We start from the raw sequence: 1426 nt of genomic DNA, 5'->3' as shown, positions 1-1426 counted from the left end.
TTTGGTCAAAATGTAGTCAGCCCTATGGAAAGATGTGGTTACAAAAAAGATGCGGAAAGAAATTCTTATCAACAGATAAGTATGAAATCCCTCAGTGCCAAGGACAGTGTTTCAATAAAAGAGAGAAGGCATTTCTTTCATTCTTTTATCTAAACCACTACTTTGGGTTTCTACCAAATTTTCCAGATGGTGAAAGATCTAGGAACATCCCAATCCCCAATTCAATAAATTGCTTCTTTTATAGGAAAAATGGAAAGTAGTCAAAGAGATACAATAGACAACCCGCCAAGCACATGCTGAACTAGTCAATTACAGAACTGCGAAGTCAATTTCTAGGGATGTTTATTCCTCACATATAGAAAAACAAACAAACAAATGAGTGAGTGAATCTCATTAATAACAGGGTCTAGGTCTCACTGGGTTGAGTCCTAATTTAGAACAGTAGGTGTTCCATAAATATATGTAGATTGATTGTTTAAAGCTATGCCGCTTTTCATAAGGGTCAGGTCTTGCGGTGCACAAGAACAGGTTAATGAGCTGGGAGGAATTCAGATTCAACTTGCCATAGTGCAAAGCCAAATGAGAAAAGGTTTTCGTCAACATGCAACCAAAGAACAGAGCAGCAGAAAATCAAGGAAGGTTTACTTCACATTTTGCAGGAGCTCTCATCCCCATTTTAGCGCCTGCGCCTCCAGAGCAATTGCCCTTCATGGGGGTCGCAAAAGGAGGTGAGCCCAGAGAATAGAAGCGGCAGCAGGACTGGGGGAAAGTTAGGAAAAGGAAAAACTGCAAGGTTCCTGGATCCGAGAGTGAGTTGGTCCTGGGTTTGAAAAGAGGGCTTAAATTCTTTTGTCACTTTTCTCTTCCTTCCTCCAAATCCTCCAGGAGGAGAAATTCGCTGGCGGGGGGGGGGGGGGGCGCGCGGGACGCAGTTCACATCAGAGAGAGAGAGAGAGACAGAATACCTATCTTTGCTGTAACTGCCACAGCCCAAGGACCCACCCTGGCTCCAAAAGAAAAGGAAACCCACGTGACCGCAGAGGATGGGGGTGGGAAGTGAAGCGACCCCGGAGCGAGCACGGCCAGGGGCGGGGCCGGAGACCAACCAGCTACAAGCAATTGTCCCGCGCAGCCGGTCGGAGGTGAAGGGCTCGTACCGGGCTCAGCGCGTGTAGGACACCGCGGAGGAGACAACTCGCACCGCGCGCACCGAACACGGGGGTCAGAGAAGGGGGACCGGCTCCGCGCACTGGCAAGGGGCGGGGCGCGCGTTTAGCGCCGGGAGCCTGGAGCGGGAGCTTGACACAGCCTGGGTGCGGACTCACCGCCCCTCCCCTTTCGGCACCGCCTCCTGCAGCCCGGGGAGGGGCCGGGGCGGAGCGAACCCGGCCGCGCCGGGGCGGAGCGGGCGCCGGCAGAGCTCCGC

The 1426-nt window shown here is 51.9% G+C and overlaps 1 protein-coding gene across 1 annotated transcript in view; it reads left to right on the top strand.

Moving 5' to 3' along the window:
* Positions 1 to 601: 601 nt before the first annotated feature.
* The window catches only part of TMEM47 (transmembrane protein 47), a 29903-nt gene continuing 29078 nt past the window's right edge, over positions 602 to 1426 (top strand). The window contains exon 1 of the mRNA XM_029929638.1: positions 602 to 728. Within this exon, the coding sequence (XP_029785498.1) occupies positions 602 to 728 (127 nt within the window). The remainder of the gene's footprint in view (positions 729 to 1426) is intronic.

This window comes from Suricata suricatta, chromosome X, assembly GCF_006229205.1.
Source record: "Suricata suricatta isolate VVHF042 chromosome X, meerkat_22Aug2017_6uvM2_HiC, whole genome shotgun sequence".
Lineage (NCBI taxonomy): Eukaryota > Metazoa > Chordata > Mammalia > Carnivora > Herpestidae > Suricata > Suricata suricatta.
This window is presented reverse-complemented; position numbering and strand designations above follow the sequence as displayed.